Raw genomic sequence first — 18,809 nt, forward strand, 5'->3', positions numbered from 1 at the left:
TTGCCATATATATCGCTTCACAACTGTTAAAATGGCGAAAGTGCTTCGTATTTTGAAGACCCTCCGGAATAACTGGAAAAAGTCAACTTTCGCATTCTTGGCTATTTCTTACGGCGTTAGCTATGCTAAAGATCGGCATGAGTATGTTTTACAGTTTTTATGTTTATCATCTAGTTTATGTCAATGGAAAGTCATGTCATTGTTGAAATAAACTCAATTCTCACATCCACTTTCAGTACGTTCGAACTTATGCGAGCTTATTGCGAAGAAGCAGCCAAATTCGGTGAAGTACCTCTACCTGTTGGAGTGAAACCTCGGCACATAACTGTAATTTTAAATCCAGCTGCCAACAGAAGGTAATTTGATTAATGTCATCAAGGTTCTCGACCCTGGCTGCGTGATATCGTCTCCCAGCAATTGCTTGTAAAAGGGTGAAATTCTTGGAATTTAATCGAATATAATTATAAATTCCGGATCTTAAATGTGGTTGAATGTATCGTACGTGCTAATTTTCGTCTACTTTAGATGTAATCTTGGGGATGGTAAGAATTTGGTCTTTGCCTGCAGATTTGTAAGAATATGTGTGGACTACATTAGTTTTTAGTCTAGGGGGCGCTGCCCTACCATGCCCCCCCTTTGCCTGTATTTAGTCGTTGTAGCCTTAAGCCCTATCAAAATATATGTTATTATTCAAATCTGCATATATTCTTTAGGGGATAGACAACCTAATCAGTTTTTATCCCTAGCTTAAAAATTATTAGTTTGCAAAGGAGTATGTAATTTTTAAAGTAGCTCCTGTTGTTGATATTGAATGAAAATATACCTTGGGTATTTAAAACCCCAATACTTTACTGGTCAAAAGTTTTCGATCACCTATGCACAAAACTACATCATTATTTCAACATACAAACACATCTTGAAAACTAAATAGGCCAACAAAATATATATTTCCTCTCTTTATCATTAAGTACAATACAATATGGATTATATTTTAGCCTCTTCAAAGTATCCACCTTTTGCCCTCAGAACAGCTGCACAAACTCTTGGCATTCTGGAAATAAGATTTTGTCGTGTTTGTGTAGATATTGCTGTCTAACAGCTCTGTAAATTATTCCATAGCTCTTCAACATTAGATGACCTTAATTTTCGGACCTGCCTGTCATGTTCATCCCATAACAGTTCAATGGGTTTTAAGTCTGGTGACTGACTTGGCCAAATCATATTTTTTAGTTCTCCACATTTCTCTTTTCTATTGACATACTGTCTACTTACCCAATATAGAAGAATTTTTGGGGTCATTGTTCTGCTGCAGAACAAACCCATGACCAATTATCCTCTTGCCAGATGGAACAGCATTGTTGATCAGTATCCTGTGATATCCTTCAAGACAGTAGTTTGCTAGACATTATTACATTCAATATTTTATTATGTAAGCACTTTTAACTTGGCAACATTTGTGAATAACCTACCATGAAATAGCTCCTATCCTAATTACGTGCAATGACTTTCCATGCATCCTCCTTCATGGGTTCATCAATGTTTCATGTGAACCTTGTTTTACATAGAAAAATAGAGATGTATGGTTGAACTTTGCTCTTCTTTCTCAGAAAATCAGTTGACATGTTTGACAAATACTGTGCCCCAATATTTCATCTTGCTGGAATCAGTGTCAGCATTGTAAAAACTGAATATGCTGGGCAGACCAAAGGATTTATGGATGTTATTAGTGATACTCAAGCAGTAGTTCTAGCTGGTGGTGATGGCACCTTATCAGAGGTAAAATGAAAGTGTTTTGGGTGAATGAAGAATTGTTATGCAAAGTATGTAATGTAAAATTTGTTTATCACCTTGGTGAATAAAAATCACTTGTGTATATTCAGGGAATCACCGGTATGTTGAGGAGAGAAGATGCTGATAGCACAGCTGAAAAGTTACCCATAGGTATACTGCCACTTGGAAGAACTAACTCTGTGGCTAAAGCATTATTTTCTAGTGATAAGGACTTCAATAGTCGAGAGGCTTTGATGAAAGCATCTATGGCAGTGGTGAAGGAAGTTTTTAAACCTGTTGATGTCATGAAAATCAATGTAATGGAGGTAAGTTTGTTTTACTAATACAGGTAAACATCTATTTTGCATTCCTCAGTTTTAAGTTGTCTTCAATTTTGCTCAATTTTTATGCCCCTGACTATACCCCTTTTGAAAAATGTTTCTCTATTTAATGCCTTTCTTGAAAATTAAATTTTGTTTAGCCAATGCTATCAAAAGCTTAAAATAGTGGTTTCACTATATTATGTGTATGCTTACTTCACTGTATATTTCATATCATTTACTGTTCATGAGATTGATACTCTTCTCTAACCCTCTTTATGTTTATCAGTAAATTAAGTTCCTGCATAGTACTCAGAGCTGAATACAGTTGAATTGTTTCGTTGAATTGACAGCTCTGTCAATTCAACGAAAGCTTGGGGGATCAAGATGGTGTGCTTACTGGTGTTCTGACTTGGTATCCTAAAGGCCCATGTTCATATCCTGGCAGAAGTATAGGTATCTCTGATCTTTGCATGTGGAGGGCTCTTATGATCCTTTTGCTAAGAAAAGAGTGATTTTAATTCCCATTTTCTCTTCACTCAACGTTTCCTACCCAACCTGAATGGTGCAAATGACCTTAACCATTGATGAATTCTTCTAACTACTACACATTACCTTAATAAACTCTGGCTAAGCCTTCTGATTAAATCTTGGTTTTTGAGCTATGTTAACCACAATTTGATGGCTGGCTTCATAAGTCTGGTCATACCTGTGGATGAGGATTAGAAGGCAGAGTGGTAAGGATTTATTAAAATAGAGTAATGTATATTATTAAAAAATTGTTATTGTGTTGTGAATGCTGATGTTTTTACAACCTTACTATAGTCTATACAACTTTATTCTCAATTCACAGGCGTTACAGTCACCCAATCTATGTTTAATCACCATCCACGAAATATGTTATTTTTGTAATAAATATTTGGGTGTGAGAATAGTAGAAAGTTTGGTGCGAAATTGAAAATGAATTCACTTCATAACAGACCTGATTGAGAAACAGTTATGAATTTGAATATACCATATGTAATTTCATCTGATGTGGCACTCATTATATTAGTGAGGATGAGGTAATAGAGGAAGACATCTCACTATCAAGTCTGGTTAAAATTGAAATCAGTTCTGGGGGCAGAAAAGTTTGAGGACTATTAAAAATTTGAATCTAACTTAAAACTGAAATGAAAATTAAAAAATACTTACCTATATCTTTGATTGCTTTGTGCTACTGTGATTTAAAGATAAAGTTTAATATTTAAATGTCAGAGTGGTTTTTATTTTAACTCTGATATCCATGTCTTTGCAGGAAGAAGGTGATATAGTTGGGAAGCCAGTTTTCTCTCCTGGCCGTGTTGACTGGGGTGCCTTCCACGATGCTTATGCCAGACGTGATAAATATTGGTTGTGGGGTACTCTTCGCTCCTATGCTTCTTATGTATTCTCCTCATACAAAGACATTACCTGGGAATGTGAAGGTGAAGTACGATATGTTTTGCCATGCAGTGGTTGTTCCAAATGCTTTGGTGTCCCCAGGGGTACCACCGAGTCTCCTCCACCCAAAGACAGTAAACTGAGGGATATCAGGTGGTGGCAGTCTTTCATTCCTAAGAAACCAAAAGCAGGTGAGAGGATTTTACATTTTTCCTTTACATTAGTTATGTAACTTTTTATAATGGACCTCAACAAGATGGATGTACAGCAGACTCCTGATTATCCGGGGCGGTTTATCTGTGTTGCAGCTCATCCATGCATGAGTTTTACACATCTTTGATGTTTTCCGCGACATCTAAAAAATTTTAATCAGACCCAGAAGCACCGGTATATTTGCATTTTAATGCAAGGCTATGCGAGGTTTATTATTTCCATTAGAATCCTCTTGCAGACGACAATCAGCGGTGATAAAAAAAATTTTAATAGATTCCTCAATGGTTAACTAGTCGCAAATTAAGAGAAATGTTGTTTAGGATCGTTTTTGTATATTTGATATCACAAATACACGCCTTGTATTCGGTTGAATACAGCCCGAAGGAATCTGAGATTTTGTCTGCACTCGGACATATTTACGCTGCGACTACTCAAGGTCAAACTGGAAAGGAAGGGAATAGTAGACGTGAAGACAGTGGGGAAGTGGAAGCAGAGATAGCATGAGTCATAGCCAGGCACTTGCCTGCGTAGACAAATTGCCAAGAGTCCTGGTATCCTATTACCGCTGCTGTGTGATGGGGTGATCGCACGCTCATAACCTTCACAGAAGCACCGTGTTCATGTTATCTAAACATTACGGTGTGCGATCGCTTTCACTGATCAGGAGACTTGCTCGAGATGCGACTACACAGCATGGTAACTGAAAGTGTAATTTCCAACGTCATGCAGTGGTTTTGAAGCATTCGTACAGACTAATTTTTTGAATCTGTGTTCTTGGAAACATGATTTTCAGGCACCAGGTATTACATGTAGCAGTAGGAATACGAGTACAATCACGTTATCGACACTAAAAAGGTCGCGATCGGGAAAAGATAGCTATGAATGATTAAGGAAAGTAACCTAAAATAAGAGGCGATGTGCATAAATAATAATAATGTGTTTGATTTACATGAAATTGAAGTGAACTTTTGGATTATTCGTGTTTTCCGACTATTCGTGCTGCTTCTCCCCATTATTAGCCCAGATAATCGGCAGTATGCTGTACTTAGTAGCTGAGGGATGAAAGGGTTCTGTTGGACATAATTAAGAACATTGTAGTTAAAATTTATTTTCAATTCTTTAGTGAATGATGAGTCCAAGGGAAGATTTTTTCCTTTAAAATATATCTCTTGATCTTTCAAGCTTACATCAGTCAATTTTGGTACCTTAGGTGTAGTGATTAGTCAGATTTAATTTTGTTCATCATATAGCAAATAATAATTTTTTTTATTTTGTTAAAAGACTTGGCAGATTATAACAAGTTTTCCAGGTACCTCAGTATTTGGATGCATTGGCTACAGGTAATCACAGACAAGAGATTAATCACAGGCTTTCCCGGCGTATAGAATTGTGGAAGGTTACTCAGGATTTCCACCGGGTCAGGTTCTCCAACTCCATCTCGGCCAATGTTTCAATGAACAACTTGTCCATTGTCATCTTGCCCTGATGATGATAGAAAACTCATTCATCGAAACGTCAGCCGAGATGGGGTTGAAGAACCTGACCCTGTGGAAATCCTGATTAACCTTCCACAAGACAAGAGATTAGAATATTTTTTTGAAATTTCTGCTAAAAGCTTGCTTCTTTGTGTGACTATTTGTTTTTTGTTGACTATACCATAGATGTCTGTTTGATTCATTCCTATATGCTAAGAATTCAACTTTAAAAAAATCAAGTGTAACTCATTATATGCAGCTTTGGTTTAACATGTTAAAATTAATGCAAAAAAAGTAAGTTGTTCAGTAGTTTTCACCGTTTTGTAGTCAACCAAATATTTTCAATATGGAATTAAAATGTCTGAAAAAGCTTTGAAAGAATTCCTTTTCAGAATGGAGTAGTAAAATTGAACCATTTTTATGCATGCTATAATCTTATACATGTGAAATACTGTTAAAATCTATGTAGGCCGATGTTTTTATTGATCCAAGGAATAAGGTGCTATGTTGACAGAGGAAATAAAATTTACATTTTGATGCCAAAAAAATGAAGCTAGCTTGTCAAAGCAATTGAGATGTACAAATGTATGTACTATGATACAATGCTACACTTGAAGTTCAGGAAATAAATATGTATGAGAATCTCTGAACCTGAATTCCTGTGAATGACTTTTTGTAATCCATTTCATCTCTCAACATGGGGCAATTTAGGTTAATCTAGCCCACTATAAATATCTATTGAAAAAAATTAGAATTATGAAGGAAACATTTCTTGCAAGCTTTGGCACTCATAACCTTTATACAGAGAAGAATTACACAGCTCAACTCACATTTCAATTCCATTGATCTACTTTACTTGCTCCTCCCATAATGTAAGGCTGTCATTAGAAATATATCAAGCTAAATTATTAGTTCTTATAAATGCCATCTAAAATGGAATAGGACTGTGGAAAATGAGGCTAAAAGTTTCTACTACCAGGCTAAGAAAATAGCTGCCGTGCGCTTGTTGTAATTTGTGGGGTTTGTGTTTCTTAATCTTACTTCCAGGATGGATAGTCAATAATTTACTTGTTACATAATTGAATTTCATGAATGAACTGCAGTATGTGAAATTTGTTCAGGTAAACCCCCTTTTGATGATATGTGGCTAATTAAAAACCAATGAAAGAGTGTTTAAAAGTATTAGTAAAGTTTTATCATTCCATGTTAATGCATTTCCATTCATTTTAAAACGATTGTGATGCCTTCTCAATTAGCAGGTTACTTCAATTCTCCCATGAGATGCTTAGCCTAAAACTAAGATGACAAGTTTTATGGTCAATTAAGATAAAAATCTCTTTTAATTGTATGCTTTTAAATAACTTGTTCGAATGAATAATGTGATTGGTATTACATATTCCACTTACACATTTGGTTTCAGTTAGCGGAGGGCCAGCAGTGGACTACAGTGCTGTGAACAATCCTGAATGTGGGAAATGGTACTCCAAGTCTTGCTCGACTGTTGATTTTTCTGTCCTAACCAGAAATGTAGGTCATGATGTTACAAATTCTGCGCCTCATCTAAAGGTTTTGATGGGTAATAAACTGCTACATGATGAAGATTGATTTTGAAAGTTTCCATGTAATAATATCTTAATACATCATACTTGATTTTTCTCAGGTCCTAAGTCAATTGGAATGGTAGATTTTGTATCTGAAGGCTGGAAGAGAGAGAATGATAAAGAATCTATGGCCGAAGACATTTTCTATGCCAGTGAGTTAGAGATAAAACCAAGCTTGAAGCACAAGGTAAAAATAATCACAAGTATTTAGCATCTTGTAATACGCTTGCTCAGAGGGGATACTCAAAATGTTAGTCACGCGTGACTTTTGCCAAATTCTAATCTTAGGATACCACCTTAGTATGTACATACCATGTACGAATGAAGCTCTCATATATCGATATAGCCGTTGGCAAACCGTAAACAATTGCGTAAACATTTTGCTGGAAGATATACATAAATTTATTAGGAAAAAATTTTAATTTGTGCATAACTGTCTTAGCATATTTAAGTGTTGCTTAGAGAATCATTGTTAATTTAGGAAAGTTGGAGGATTTACTTCACTCTTGGGCTGGAGGATGAAATGTGTTGACAAAGAGCTTCTATTTGATGTAGTACCTTAGGTTACATGCATTACTAATGCATTAAAAAAAACAGAAATACTAATGGAGATTATCCATATTAAATCTTGGAACACAATTTTAAATTATCAGGAGGGAGTGAGCATTCATCGATGCATTAAATTTAAGCAAAACATCAAATATCAATGAATATAAGGATTAGAGCTCTACGGCCTTGAATAGGAATTGTAAGATGAAGTGCTTCAACGGCCGTGACGTTCTCTACTTGTCCATTTTACACTGACCCTATGGATAGGTGCGCATCTATCTTGTTTCATTATACAGCAGGCTCCCGATTATCCGGCTGCGGTTTATCCGGGTTACCGATTGTCTGTACATGATTTTCACTCTCGCTCAATTTTTTCCACTATCTTTATAAGAAAAATAAAATCGGATGCAAAATCATAAGAATTACTGCATTAACACTATGATACACCAGGCTAATTATTTCTGTTAGAATTCCCTTTGTAAAACAGAAGCGATCGCATGCTAGATGCATTCACGGGAGCTCCGTGTTCCTTCTTGTTTTCCAAGCCTCGCAGTGCGAGACCGTGCTCCGTGATCATGGATACATGTCCCGCAGCAGTTGCAACCCAGGCAACTTGTGTGAGAGGCGACTACGTGGCGTGGTGCCTGGCAATGTAGTTTCCGACGTCCAGCAGTGGTTTTGAAGCATTCGTGCAAACCACTTTTCTGTATCCTTGATCACACAGCCACGGATGTGAGGTTTGCGAAACCAGGCCTTACATGGAGCATTAATAATACGAGTACCATGTTATCACCGCTAAAAAGATCGCGAACTGGCAAAGAAAGCCTTAATTGAGTCCGGGAGGCACTCTAAAATAACAGAATAACTGAATAAATAAATAATATGTCGTTTTTTTAAAATAAATTATGAACATGTAAGACATTCAGGTGAAAGTTTGGGTTATCCGTGTTTTCGAATTATTCGTGCCGTCTCTCCCCATCATTAGCCCGGATTATCGGGAGTGTACTGTACATCTTGTCCTGCTCTTCTTGAGCTTATTCCCCTGCCTTTTAGACTGTGTATGAGTGAGTCATTGTCAAGGCTTGCCGGTTAAGAGGCTGTTTTTGGTCCCAGCAGTCTTTAGTCCATCTCCCACAAATCAATGCAGTAATACCCGGGTCGGTGTGAAACGGACAAGTAGAAAACATTACGGCTGTTGGAGCACTTCATCTTACAATCATATATCAAGTTGAAAATTTTGGAAGCTGACACACACACACACCACGTAAACATTCAAAACTGGGGAAATTTAAGTACACCTAGTATATCCCTAAGCGGATTAGAATTCTGCCTTTGCAGTTGGGTGCTAGTCATGTAGTAAGGAGCCAATTGCTCAGCCCTTTTTGGTACTCAGAATTGCTCTGAATAAGATTGGGATTTTCCAATGTTATTTGACTAGACCCTAATGAGAGATCTCAAAAATTATCATAGACTCTTAGGTAGGTGGCAGAGTGATGGAGATGGTTTAACCTTCAGCTTCAGCCTATTGTTCCACACGCTTTGTTCACTGTTTAATATGTTGACTGCCATGGTGTCTTAATACAGTGCAACCTCGATAAAACAACACCCCACGGTGCTCCAATAAACACTCGCTATAGCGAATTGTCGCTTTACCGGAGGTGGTGCAAATAATAGCCAATGTACCTCATATTACTCCTTTATTTTCTCGCTTAGACGTGTTTGGTGTTTTTTTGGCCATGGTGTGTTCCATCAAATGCTTTCTCTTCATGCAACTCATGGACATGCGGGTATGCTGACGACTGCTTTCTTCCGCCCGAGGAACAAAAGAAGATCAAGCATTCGCGAATGCTAATGCCACATTATTTTCACCAAAATTAACTACTCATTTATCGAACGATAGTTTACCACATAAATTTGACACTGAGCACTCCATTAACTTCATTTCTAACAGATCGCTAGCAATTACAGAGATTAAGGAGTCTTGGTGTAAGTTTTTCCGGCGGTTAAACCCTCGCTATGGCGAGAGCCAACACCAAAAGGGCCTCGTAAAAACGAAATTTTTAACATGCTTATTATGGGATGAATTGATGGTGCATCGGCTATCTCTCGTAATAGCGGGGGTCTCGCTATAGCCAGTACTCGCTTTAACAAGGTTCCACTGTACATATTTCCCATGATGCCATCAGTATTTTTTTTATCAGTTTCATCATATTATTGGTGCATGTGGCTGTCAATTTCATTGCAAACGAATCTAAAATGAATTTTATTCTAAGTACTGCAGTCATTATGACCACTTCGGTCACGATCTAAGTTTAAGCGATCAGCCATGGCCATTCATGGGATCAGCAATCCACTGGGATTCAGTTGCTCCATCACTGTGTCTGGCATGATGTGGTGGGAATATTCGTAGCTGATCACTGTGACTGGCATGGCAGTCTACATGTGGAAGTTGGAAGAGGCAGATAAAGAGGAAAGTAGGGTGCGATGACTTCTCAAAATTAGTTGAAAATCATTTAATTTACACAATTGTTCAAAATGTTTTCATATAAAACATATAGGTAAGCACTTTTAAAATAGTATTTTCTGAGGATATCAAAAACAGAGGGGGCTTGATTTTTCATTGCCATATTCAAAATAAAGATAATTTATTGAGCAGTTTAATGACTTCAGCAAGGCTACACAATCTCATAAAATCATTTTCTAAAAATGCAAAATGTATCACATGCCTAAGATTAGCAAAATACTGACCTGGCATGCATGTACAAACCTAAAAACACAGAGAAGCATGGCATAATCTGCACTTGGCACAGTAGAATGCAAGGAAGGAGTCAATAGTTTGAGATGTTACTTAGTGAAATCGTTTCATTTTAATAAAAATACTTTGTAAATATCACATGTATAATTATGGAATACCGGTTTCATCCTGGTACAGATGATGTTGCACCACGACAAAATCGGTTTTCCAAAATTATAAGTGAAATTTAGCAAGTTTTTACTTTTAAAGTAAAAAAGAAATGAAGGACCTTGGAAACTGCACTTATGGTTACTTGTTCTCTGTTAGGGTTTGACTCCACTCCACAGATAATTTTGATCATGAAATTCTCCATTGTGAGCGTATAATTACAATGTAGCAAACAGTGGTTAATATTGAGGGTCACATAAGAGCTTCTCTCTTGGCAATAATACCTTGAGGTAAACTTGGTTCAAGTCTTGGATAGATGCATTAAAAAGTCCATTGTGCCAGCAAGTATAATGCCAGCTAGTACAAGTGATAATTGTAGAAGATATGTACTTAGATTCCATGGATATGTCCTATATGGAGAGATACGATATTTAACGACAATTCCAAGTTTAGCTTCCAATATCTCTCAAGAGTGTATCCATGGAATCCAGGCATTAAATAAATAAATATGTCATCACTTGTGCTGGGTGAGATAAGAGAGACATAACAAAAGAACAACAAACTGCAAAACTACAAGAATAATAATTAAATTATGGCCAGTGCACAAGTTGGATTTCAAGGAGAGTGAGGAATCTTATCAGAGGTAAAAATATCAATAGAAAGCAATAACAACATGGTATTTGGTAGGTCAGAGGGGGGAACTTCCAGGACGACAACTGCTGTATATGATATTAACTTTTTTCATTACCCATGCAATCACTGCAGTGTCATCACTTTGCACTGATGAAATCGACAATATTTTAAATTATTATCTGTGGGTCTGCAGTCATAGGGTGCACTAATGTGAGAAGCAAGACACCTCACAGTTTTCCACCAAAACAACAACACCCTACGAATTTCTATGTATATTCATGCTTAAATGGTAGGCAAGCTAAAGCATTCCTCATCCTCACATTCCACCTGGTTCTTTAGGTACCTTAATAAAAAGAATGGGTTCTTACATCAGCTCCAATAACTTCAATGGAATTGACTGAAACCTCTATTTAGGCTCTCTGTCACAAGTATATTCTTTGCTCAATTCAGGTTACAGATTAACTGATCACTCACACACAATTTTCGAACATCCAGTAAAGTGAGCGGCTATTATCTTAGGTCTCATGTTCTGGCATGCTGCAAGCATTTACGTTGGTACTTTAATGCATAAGGAGGGAGATAATGTTTAAAGGCCGTTTTACACGGGGCACAGAATTGCACAGGTTAGAGCTGCATTAATTTCTAAAATGGTGTGGAGTTGCGTGAATGCATGAACGAAATTAGAACAGGGGTTATTTGGCCATCTTATGTCCACACATTCTCGCATTTGTTCTAGCAATTCAGTGCTTTACATGATGCAATTTTGACTGCGCCTTCATACACACGTCAGATTGTGCAAGTATATGCCCCGTGTAAAACAGCCTTAAGGAAAACAGTCATGCAGTAGCTCTTTGCTGTTGATTGTAATACAGGATTACCTGTAAGTTAGTACATTAGTTATGGTGATGTTTTAAAACTATAAAAAGCATGCATTTGAGAAAATATTCATTTGTATTTGGATTTAGTCAAACCAAATGTGTGACTGTTTTTGAAGTTTTGTAGCTTTTAATTTCAACAGAAATGACAAATTTATTTATGAATTTTGCTTTGACTATTTCGCATTTGCGAGTTTGCAGAAATTTATTTTTTTGATGGTTTATTAAAGCATTGCTTACATTGTATAAAAGATGTATTAATCTACCTTTCCAAAAAGAAATAAGAGAATTTCTGTTAAATCATTATTTATATCTTTCAAGCTAAGGACCTTGCTCAATAAGAACTTGAATTAAAATTATTTTTTGGGATGGCCAAAATTATAATGGAATAATACATCACATCGATTTAAACATTTATTATCTCTTTTGCACTTTTTCACATGTGTTATCAATTTGAGTTAAATCTCTAACAGTCTAAAAAGAAAGTTGAAATTCCTTAATATCCACGGAAAATGGAAATGGTTCCCTGTTGGTAGGAAAAGTTAAATATCCTCATTTTTAATGATTTTGTATCTACTCAATGTGAATCACAGATGTGGAACTTTAGTAGAGATTAATTTCAGTCAAAAACTTATTTGAAGAAATTAAAAATTTTGTTGCAGTGATATTTTCACAAGATTATTTTATTTAAAGCTTAATAATGCATGCTTAGTTATGCCCTACGAGTTATTAAAATTTAAATACTGGGTATGAGATATTTTGCCTTGAGAAGTACATTGAAAATTATTAAGTTCAGGCTTCAGACTATACAGTGTGACACTCCTTATGTTTTCATTCTAACAATGTGGAATTTAAGTGCTAAGAATATTTTTTTTCTTGTATGATATGAGAGAGGAAAGTTTTAAGTCTTATTATTTTAAGTAAGTTATAGATATGGATAGTCGTGAGTGATTTATAATTAATGAGGGTGTTAGTATACATTTAATTGCATTTTTCATGCAAATTTTAAGGGATGAATTAAGTAGCTATGTATACTGAACTTCTTCGCCAGTATTATAACAATCATTGTGATTATTGCTGGGCACAGCTCTCACCTACTTCTTTACTTACAATGTTTCTATCATGATAAGTATTATGTACAAAAAATTAATTACTACCTGGTTTGTCTCCTTCCACAGGAACCTGAGCAGTGGATATATATTGATAAAGAGAACTTCGATGTGAGACCTATTCACATTGCTTTGATACCAAATAAAGTTAAGATGTTTTGCCCATCTTAATCAACATAAATGCAATATCTGATGTATAAACATGTAAATATTAATAAATATCAGTCATTTCAAGGGCAGGATGTTAACATGGCTTCCTTCATTGAATGCAACATAAGGCACATAAGAAAATACTCAATTATGGCTCCAATTATCAAAAGGTGGGACATAATATGCCTGAAATGACATAAGAAAAGAATAGAAAGACAGCTGTCTACAAATCTACACGAGGAGAAGAAAGGGCTGGACCTTTACGTTTATCTTTTTTCTTCTTCTTTTTACTCGTTTTTACTTCTACATCTGATGCCCGTTTTTCTAATTTTACATCCTTTCTATAAGGGTTAACATATGATGGATCTCGGTCAGTAATATTCATCTCTTGAGCCACCTGCAAAGAAAGTGTGTCACAGAACTGAAAAGAGTCACTTTATTTTCATTCCAACAAGCGTCAACTGAAAGGGTGACAATGCTTCCTTACCAAATTGATCATTTTCACCGTCTTGGAATCCATAAGCAAAGTCTCATTACAGAAGCCAATGCTCCATCGGAACATAACGGTCCATTCATAATTGTAAGCAAGAATTGCATGAGTTATGTCAGGGAGATGAAGTAAGACATCTCCCAGGAGAGCAGTATTTTCAAGGATATTGGACAATGCTGTATTGAAAAATAAAATATAGAAGATTAGAGTCTGAAAAACAAAACTTTTCCATTTAAAATGAGGCAGATTTTAATTTTTTCTATTGAACTTTTTCATGAAAAGCCTATCTAAGGTCTTCCGCTAAGTAGAAAATTTCAAAGTTCCTCAATTTTATAACATGATAACACTCAAAAAGCTTCAAATGCCAGGCTGTAACAAGCGGAATAGGTACCGTATTTATCTGAATATAGTCCCCCCTTTTCTTCCAAAAATGCGTGTAAAAAGTAAAGAAGGGACTATATTCAAGCATATTTTTAAAAAATTTTTCCAAAACTGTGGCCTCAAAATTAGGAGGGGGGGGAGTATATTCGGAGAAATACGGTAATTAGCATTACTGGAAAAGCACATTCACATTTTAAATATATTTCAACTATAAAAATAATTAGTAAAGTGGATTTCTGCTCCAGCAGAACATCAATCTTTTCTCTTTTTTCAACAATTTAATATGATTCACTACATCAAATTTTTATGTATAAAAAAAACTTAGATGGTGCATGCATTGCTAAGTCTCAGGCAGGTGCTAAATATTTTTCATGGGAAAAGCAATAATACATCAGTTGAATTCACCACTTCTAAGCCAAACAGTAAACTTTGGAATATTCTCCAGACATGGGTACTTCATTCTAAATCATTGTTCACGGGGCTAGTCCACACTTATTGGGGCACCTGGATGGTATGCAATACCTCTCCACAGAAGAGGGGTTCCGGAAGACCTACAAAATATTACATACACAAACACTATAATGACCTGGAGAATGTGATTTCGATGGATAACCTCAAAAATGATTACCATTCTTGTATTTTCAAAGAAAAAATGGAGGGATTGTTGCCTGTACGCTACCCCTTCAATTCACCTACATACATACAATGAGTACATTCAGCCACACTGAGCGCTCATCTTAACTCGAAGAGCAATCAAGCACTCTGACCTCATGCAACTGAGGAGAGTGATGTCAAGCACTTAGCAGTCGCAATTTTAGTGAGGGTAGAATTGTTGCACTCACTCCAGATCACCAAGAGTCAAAAACGAGGAAAATAAGTGAGAATCACACTGCATATTGTTGCATTTGGTACCCTCTCACCGAGTTGATAATGATGTCATGATCAACGGACCCCTGGGAAGAGTGTGGCTGAATGTACCAAATCCCGAAGGTCCTAGACACCTGATTTATTAATCAAAATTAAACATTTCTAGCAAGCCACCAGGTATTGCTCGGGAAGAGGGAAACTTGTAGCCCATGTTACGGCCCCTAAACTGCCTGTAAACTTGTAATGGCCCCTAATGAGTTACAAGATCAGATTTTTAATGATGTAAACGAGAGAAAATGTGTCACTATGAAAAAGCTAGCAGATAGGAGAGCTGCATCAAACCAATCTTCAGGCCACTATGTATGGTGAATGAAATAATTTACCGTGTTAACGGAAAAATTTGCGAATGAACCGTCATGCATGTTATCATTCAGTGAAAAGTAGAACACTTACTATTTTCCTCCCATGATCCCGCGAATGATTGCATGATCATTCACCGTGCATAGCGGCCTTTAGGATTGTTAACTTATGATGATGATAATTGAAACAACTCTACTCCTACAACCCTCCCAGTAAAATAGCTTCCAATGACTCCTAGAGCTGCACTGGCAGAAATAACCACAGGTTCGATATGCCAATGGCGGATACAGAAAAAACTCAAGGGGGGGGCAACATATCTTGAGTTGTCTATACTTTTATCGTAATAAAAGATGATCAAGTCGCAGGCAAAGTATATGAAAATTTTACTTAAAGTGATTATAAACATGTAAAAGACAATGTCATCTTATGATATAAAAAAGTTACAATTGTGGTTTTGCAATGTTCGGCAATACAAGTGGACCCGCAAGGGGGGGCGCGCGCCCCCTGCGCCCCCCATCTGTATCCGCCACTGCGATATGCTAACAAATTGCAGAAGAGCCAGGAAGTGGGGACGGAATGAGAGGAATTATAATGACACATTGATATTGAAATAATTTGCCAAAACCTGGGTCAGTCAATAAAATCTTTGGGTCATACAAAAGAATATATGTAATACGGTGGTTTCCTATTTTTTTTAATTGCCTAAATCAAAAGATCTGAAAAACAAAAATTTTCCATTTAAAATGAGGCAGATTTTAATTTTTTCTATTGAATTTTTCCATGAAAAGCCTATCTTAGGTCTTCCGCTAAGTAGAAAATTTCAAAGTTCCTCAATTTTATAACATGATAACACTCAAAAAGCTTCAAATGCCAGGCTGTAACAAGCGGAATGGGTACTGTATTTATCTGAATATAGTCCCCCCTTTTTTCCAAAAATGCCCGAGTAAAAAGTAAAGAAGGGACTATATTCAAGCATATTTTTTCCAAAACTGTGGCCTCAAAATTGCTCGGGAAGAGGGAAACTTGTAGCCCATGTTACGGCCCCTAAACTGCCTGTAAACTTGTAATGGCCCCTAATGAGTTACAAGATCAGATTTTTAATTATGAAAACGAGAGAAAATGTGTCACTATGAAAAAGCTAGCAGTTAGGAGAGCTACATCAAACCAACCTGGAGTACATAATTCATGCTTTTAGATTTTTAAATGACAATATCTATTTTTTGCGATTAAATGAAAAGTGAAAATTTCAAGTGCAGAAAAACGCGACATCAAAGTATGAATGCTGGGAAAAGTTCGTGTAACATCATTCTGGTTCCAGCTACCACCGTGTTAGGCCACCTTGGTGAGAGGCTATGAGCGCCTATACCATGCAGGCTGCAAGTAGGTAGCAGAGTACCCTGCCAGCAGGTAGCGCTTGGCTTAAATAAGGACTATTAATACCCTATCAAATGAAGGAATCTTTCTGACCAAAGGCAATTTTAATAGATGATTCTTAAAAAGTGTTTTCCTGAGCTCTGCGCCACATGCATGCATTGGTAATCTCAGATAATGTATAACTCCTGTCTACTCATGTAGAATCTAGGTCCCTGTGACTCACGTGGAGTAACATCACATGGGCGCTAATTTGGCCTTTTTCAAATGAAGCTAATATTGACCATTAAAATTCGTCTAAACTAGGATTTCTAAAACCAAATAATTTGTATTAAGTATACATATTATGAATACACTAATGTTGGGTAACAAATCACAATCAATGCCTTTTGTTTTCTTTATCAAAGGAAACTACCCTTTCTACTCCTTGTTAATGGAATTCAGAAAAGACATTTGATTGTGCAGATTGGTTTCAGGTAGTGGAAATTCTAAAGAAAACAAAACTAGATTGAAGGGTCAGACCAATCATTCATAATATCTATACCATCGGTGTTCATTTTACAACCGACCCTCAGATGCCACAAGTGAAGATAGCAATGGTCACGATTTTCCATTTTTACCCTCACTATTTAACATGTAAAAAGAGATATTCCAGCCAATAGATATAGAGCTTGATAGATGAGGAGAAACTGACCCAGTGCTAAATCTGACAGCTCTTTTCACACCATTCTTTTGGAATGTCTCTTGACTTCATTACAAAGTTGATAGCACTTAGTCAGCAATGAAAGCACGGATCACAGCTGATGGCTTTAACGACTATGAATTGAAATCCTCAAGAGTTCTCTTTCCATAAAAATCAGCTGCTAGATTGCTTTATAAAACTAATATCACTTAAATAAACAATAAAATATCTTGCAACAAAGGTGTTCATTCAAAAACACTTACCATCCCTCACATTCTCATCTTTTGGAAACTGTGCCCCAGGAATATACCCCGAGCTCTCCAGTGTCACTCTACTGGATTCTATCACCTTATGGATAAGAAAAATTAAGAAAAGACTAAGAGAAGGACTAATTATGAACTCAAATTAAAAAAAAAAAAACATTTTTCACCAACATTATAGACTTTCTCAGCGATCATAATGACCATCTTATACTGCTTTTCATATTCTGGTAACTCCATTAAGCTCTTCACAGCAGCCAGTTGTTCCACCCTTCTCCTCCGGTATAGGCGTTGGACTGTAGTGACGTTATTAAGACAGTTGTTATCGATCGAAGTTTTAAAGATCAATTTTGAGTGGAATATAAGACGAAATACAATAAGCATAGGTATACCGTCATACAAGTGCATATGAAAGTGAGACTTTTTTGGTCGAGTGATGCAAAGTGACATAGCAGATAAATAAAATTTTAAGTTACCATGCCCCTCTATTAAAATTCTATTAAGCCGAAGCGGTAGATGAAATAAAACTAAGATTTAAGCGAAATTTTACGTACATGAGACCTAGTGGTAGTGATAGTGTGGATTACTGTGCAAAAAATATTTATTATAGGCCATTTTCCAATACTTAGGAAAAAACAAAAACATTATTATTAGGAGAGCCCATGATTTTGGAAGTTATTTGGTGTACTACACTCAACAAAAAAGAAGACACGAAGAATAAAAGGTATATCACAAAGTAATGTCTACCTATATGCCTACCCATGGATACAGCAGGTGAGGAAGGTAGTTGTGGTGTAAAACTTCCCTAATATTGAGGCACTGGCACCTTTGCTCAGGAACGAATAAGTTTTTAAAATGAACAATAAAAAATTAGAGTTCTTTAAAATGTAAGTATAATATTAATCTAAAGACCATTAAGTCAGTTAAAGGAACCACACGAACATATATGTACACACATTACATTCCTACCGTATTTGTGGGAATTCATACATCGCTATCCGTGAAATTCATTGACTATCACATTATACTTAAAATTTCACATAAAAAATAAACGTTCAGGCTTACATATCGCTTGAGCTCGATCCGCTTCCGATGTAGCATTAACTTCATGCTCGTGTAGTTTATCCTCCGCAGAAGCCGAATACCAAACAGCCAGGGGGATAAACAAAGTGCAAAGCATTTTTCGCATTGGTATCATTTAACGTAAACAGCAAAGCACACACGGTTTATTCCGATAAACGCATAAGGGAATGCTTCACCGAAAACATGAGAAAAAATACAAAATTCATAGCAATTCACCGATTAAAAATTTTGCCGGTTGAGAATTCCGGGTTCTATCGAGTTTAAGCTCATTTGTCCCGCAGACTGCCGCAGACTAT

The 18,809-nt window shown here is 36.3% G+C and overlaps 2 protein-coding genes across 4 annotated transcripts; one reads left to right on the forward strand and one right to left on the reverse strand.

Moving 5' to 3' along the window:
• Positions 1 to 9: 9 nt before the first annotated feature.
• LOC124157152 (acylglycerol kinase, mitochondrial) lies at positions 10 to 13,117 on the forward strand. Its single transcript, XM_046531652.1, has 8 exons — positions 10 to 141; positions 237 to 356; positions 1,608 to 1,776; positions 1,881 to 2,096; positions 3,388 to 3,703; positions 6,621 to 6,776; positions 6,861 to 6,988; positions 12,939 to 13,117. The coding sequence occupies exons 1-8, from the start codon at positions 32 to 34 to the stop codon at positions 13,038 to 13,040; spliced, it is 1,317 nt and encodes a 438-aa protein (XP_046387608.1). The 5' UTR covers positions 10 to 31; the 3' UTR covers positions 13,041 to 13,117.
• LOC124157153 (coiled-coil domain-containing protein 134-like) lies at positions 13,098 to 18,800 on the reverse strand. 3 transcript variants are annotated; one of them, XM_046531655.1, is made up of 6 exons: positions 18,496 to 18,800; positions 18,190 to 18,256; positions 17,605 to 17,726; positions 17,434 to 17,518; positions 13,507 to 13,685; positions 13,098 to 13,416 (listed from the first exon to the last, which is right to left on the reverse strand). In XM_046531655.1, the coding sequence occupies exons 2-6, from the start codon at positions 18,191 to 18,193 to the stop codon at positions 13,243 to 13,245; spliced, it is 564 nt and encodes a 187-aa protein (XP_046387611.1). In that variant the 5' UTR covers positions 18,194 to 18,256; positions 18,496 to 18,800; the 3' UTR covers positions 13,098 to 13,242. The 3 variants fall into 3 exon arrangements, with proteins under 3 accessions (XP_046387611.1, XP_046387610.1, XP_046387609.1); XM_046531654.1 differs by having other exon boundaries at positions 18,178 to 18,256; XM_046531653.1 differs by lacking the exon at positions 18,190 to 18,256.
• Positions 18,801 to 18,809: the final 9 nt, after the last annotated feature.

This window comes from Ischnura elegans, chromosome 4 (genome assembly GCF_921293095.1).
Source record: "Ischnura elegans chromosome 4, ioIscEleg1.1, whole genome shotgun sequence".
Classification (NCBI taxonomy): domain Eukaryota; kingdom Metazoa; phylum Arthropoda; class Insecta; order Odonata; family Coenagrionidae; genus Ischnura; species Ischnura elegans.

Excerpts from the sequence above, each read along its gene's own strand:
- LOC124157153 (XM_046531653.1), bottom strand. The coding sequence starts at position 18,628 with ATGATACCAATGCGAAAAATGCTTTGCACTTTGTTTATCCCCCTGGCT. Across the intron at positions 13,686-17,433 it reads AGATGAGAATGTGAGGGATG|CATTGTCCAATATCCTTGAA; the intron begins GTAAGTGTTTTT and ends TTTTCAATACAG. Across the intron at positions 13,417-13,506 it reads CGGTGAAAATGATCAATTTG|GTGGCTCAAGAGATGAATAT; the intron begins GTAAGGAAGCAT and ends CTTTCTTTGCAG.
- LOC124157152 (XM_046531652.1), top strand. The coding sequence starts at position 32 with ATGGCGAAAGTGCTTCGTATTTTGAAGACCCTCCGGAATAACTGGAAA. Across the intron at positions 142-236 it reads TATGCTAAAGATCGGCATGA|TACGTTCGAACTTATGCGAG; the intron begins GTATGTTTTACA and ends ATCCACTTTCAG. Across the intron at positions 357-1,607 it reads AATCCAGCTGCCAACAGAAG|AAAATCAGTTGACATGTTTG; the intron begins GTAATTTGATTA and ends CTTCTTTCTCAG.